The 3,551-nt window shown below is 37.8% G+C and overlaps 1 protein-coding gene across 1 annotated transcript in view; it reads right to left on the bottom strand.

Moving 5' to 3' along the window:
- Nucleotides 1-241, bottom strand: part of LOC115296097 (putative olfactory receptor 2B8) — a 9,037-nt gene extending 8,796 nt beyond the window's left edge. Inside the window, exon 1 of the mRNA XM_029944539.1 lies at nucleotides 167-241. Within this exon, the coding sequence (XP_029800399.1) occupies nucleotides 167-241 (75 nt within the window). The remainder of the gene's footprint in view (nucleotides 1-166) is intronic.
- Between the last annotated feature and the right edge of the window lie 3,310 nt (nucleotides 242-3,551).

Raw genomic sequence — 3,551 nt, 5'->3', positions numbered from 1 at the left:
GCTGAGGGACAGTGCTGGTCGTGTAACACAGGTCCAGAAAGCTCAGGTTGGAGAGGAAAAAGTACATGGGAGTGTGAAGGTGTGGGTCCAGGCGGGACAGTGCAATGATGGTTGTGTTTCCCAGCAGGGTGAGCAGATAGAAGATCAGAAGAACCACAAAGAGGACTCTCTCCAGTTGAGGCCGGTCAGAGAAACCCAGAAGGATAAACCCAGTGAAAGAACTTCCATTTTTCTGTTCCATCCTTTCTTACCACATGTTTCCTGTCAAGACCAAGTATTTGGCAATTTTTAAAGAAATCTTCTTATAACACCCAGTGCAATTGGACAATAAGGATAGATACCATATTTTTGCATTCATAGGTCTAACAGGAGAAACCTGGCAGGGGACCATGGGGAGAGGAAGGGGGAAAGAGAGCGGGGAAGAGTGAGGGTCACAGATCAAGGGAGACTACTGAATACTGGAGAGGAACCATGGACTGAAAGGGGAGGGGGAGGGGGGGTGATGGTCATGGTGGGGGGGCACTTGTGGGGAGAAGCACTGGGTGTTATATGGAAACTAATTTGACAATAAACTATTATAAAAAATAAAATAAAATATACCACAATTTTAAAACATATTATAAATTAATTAATTAATTAAAATTAAAATGTGGACATTTTATAAAATAAATGTAAACAAAAATATTTAATGAAAAACAAAAAAAATATTCTAAAGGAAAAAAGTTAGTAGGGTTTGGATTGATCGTATGAAAAGACAAGGCCTTGTTTATCAGTGATAATTTGAATAAATGATGTACTCATTGAAATTGACGTTACTTCTACCAATATAGTTCCACATTTTTACCAACAGTAAATTATTAATGTTTAATATAAGAAAAGTCAAATAATGAACTTTTTGTTTGCTTCAGTCATAAGAATATAGGGTCTATCAGTCTGCACTTACTAGGACTTAAAGTACTGTAAAAATGTATGTACATTCCAGACTTAATGTACTATAAAAATATATACAGGAAAAGGAGGAAGAGCTATCTGAAATAGAAAGAGAAGCAGAGAGAGAAATAAGCATTATTTTAAATTTGTATCTCATGATTCCACACAACTGGACTTGCACACACCTCACATATATTAAAATGTAATACGGGGGCACCTCGATGGCTCACGCGGTTAAGCATCCAACTCTTGATTTCAGCTGGGGCCATGATCTCATGCTTCATGTGTTTGAGCCCCATGTCAGGCTCTTCACTGACAACACTAAGCCTTCTTGGTATTCTGTCTTTCTCCTTCTCTCTCCTCCTCCTTTGCTCCCTCACTCCCTCATGTTCTTTCCCTCTCTCTTAAAATAAATAAACATTTCTATGTTATTTTACATATATAACATAATGTGGTAAAAAGCATTCTGATATAGAAACTTAACACCTAGAATGTACTTATACAAAGAATTTAATTACATTCAAAATCACTACTATTTGTGCATCAACATTTTGGCCATGTTACCTCTCTAACTAATGTATTGTATCTCGGAAAGCCACACAATTTTTTTGGTATGGGAGGTAAACAACTAAATACTCAGAGAGAACCTGAGAACGCCACCATTCAATTACAGTGCTTACATTTGCCTGAACCATGCTTCAAAGTACCATACCGATTTAACGCCAGCTCTGAGCATTCATGGGTTGTAGAGACCCAGCCAGAATCAGAACTCTAAAATCCATTGGCCAACACTTTCCTCTTCCTTCAGCGGATTTCTATTTCACACATAACCAATCAGAGATTGTAAAATTCCTGAAAGAGGTAGGATTCTTCCTTAGTGACATCCTAGTCAGAATGAACATTTTAAAAAGTTATCCAACCATGTAATTTTGTACCATCTGTAACCTTTTACATCACTCCCTATGATAAAAATAAGTAAATAGATAAACATACAGAGATAAAGACAGATTCATTCTCAAAGCAATGACAGGTCAAAGAGCTATAATGCAAAACAAAGTAGTATAAAGAAAGGCATAAAGAAATCAATATTTTGATAGTATACAAAATTTCAGACATCTGTGCACCTTATGTCAAGTATCACCTTTCTTGGAGCTACCTTGTAGAGTTTGTGACAGTGGACCAAACACACTGCCGGGTATAAGGCTGGGTGATGACCATTTGCATCCAATGCTTACTACTGAAGAAGAAGAAGAAGAAGAAGAAGAAGAAGAAGAAGAAGAAGAAGAAGAAGAAGAAGAAGAAGGAGAAGGAGAAGGAGAAGGAGAAGGAGAAGGAGAAGGAGAAGGAGAAGGAGAAGGAGAAGGAGAAGGAGAAGGAGAAGGAGAAGGAGAAGGAGAAGAAGAAAAAGAAGAAGAAGGAGAAGAAGAAGAAGGAGAAGAAGAAGAAGAAGAAGTTATAAGCTGACCAAAGAGGCATCAGAAAATGAGTATATCAGCTCTATCATTTTCAAATGGTTGGGCATACACTATTTTTTAATTCTTCTAAGACTTTTAAAATCTGAATCAGTTTTCGGGAAGAACCCATTGATGTGTGAAAGCAACTGGTACAAAATGGGCATAGAACTATTCATAATATTTGAGGAGAGGATGTGGTATTTCACGCTGTTTTATACCCCCTTTATTTCTTGTACACAAATGATCAGAGGTCTCTACAAAAAAAATCTATGCAGAAAATTTCTTAAACGAAATAATTATAAAGTCATCTGTGACAGTCTAAACGTGCAAAAACATGACGTGTCCTCTGACTCACACCTGCTCAGAAGAGCAACTAACAACAAACCATGGTCAGTCTCCTGCACACACGCACACCCACGCATACAGATGCATTTATCTGAAATCAATTGCTACAAACTTTTTAATGTGCCTGAGAAAGGAAGCACTACCAAAGTGAGGAAGGGCAAAAATAAAATGTAAACTCATCCCAAGAAAACACCAATATACTACTGCACCATGAGAATAAAACAATGATATATATGTTAGTATTTTACCAATAAGGACAAAGAAGACAGTTGAGGAAAAATAAAACCTCCGTGAGATGAACTTGTACATATGATTTGCCGCTTTCCAAGATTGTGTGTGTGTGTGTGTGTGTGTGTGTGTGTGTGTGTGTAAAAGAATAACTAATGGCTATGTATTCAACAGGCATAAACATGATTACGATTTTCAGTTGAAAAATAAAATATCATGGAGTGCCCGGGTGGCTCTCAGTTAAGCATCCGACACGGCTCAGGTCATGATCTTGAGGTTCATGAGTTGGAATCCCACATCAGACTCTGTGCTGACAGCACAAAGTCTGAAGCCTGCTTTGGATTCTGTGTCTCCCCTCCTCTCTCTCTATCTGCCTTTTTCCCCATTCAAACACTGTCTCTCTATTAAAAAAATAAATATTTTTAAGATGTAAACAAAAGACATATTATATAAAAAAAGAAAGAAAAAGAAAATATCAGACACAGGAGATGCACACTAAAGCAACACCAGAAGGTCAATGTCCCGCATGTTACAGCTGAGCCCAGTGTCTCGCTGAGAGCACATGGAGAGTGAACTACGGTCCTCATGTCATAG

This window comes from Suricata suricatta, chromosome 7 (assembly GCF_006229205.1).
Source record: "Suricata suricatta isolate VVHF042 chromosome 7, meerkat_22Aug2017_6uvM2_HiC, whole genome shotgun sequence".
Taxonomy (NCBI): domain Eukaryota; kingdom Metazoa; phylum Chordata; class Mammalia; order Carnivora; family Herpestidae; genus Suricata; species Suricata suricatta.
This window is presented reverse-complemented; position numbering and strand designations above follow the sequence as displayed.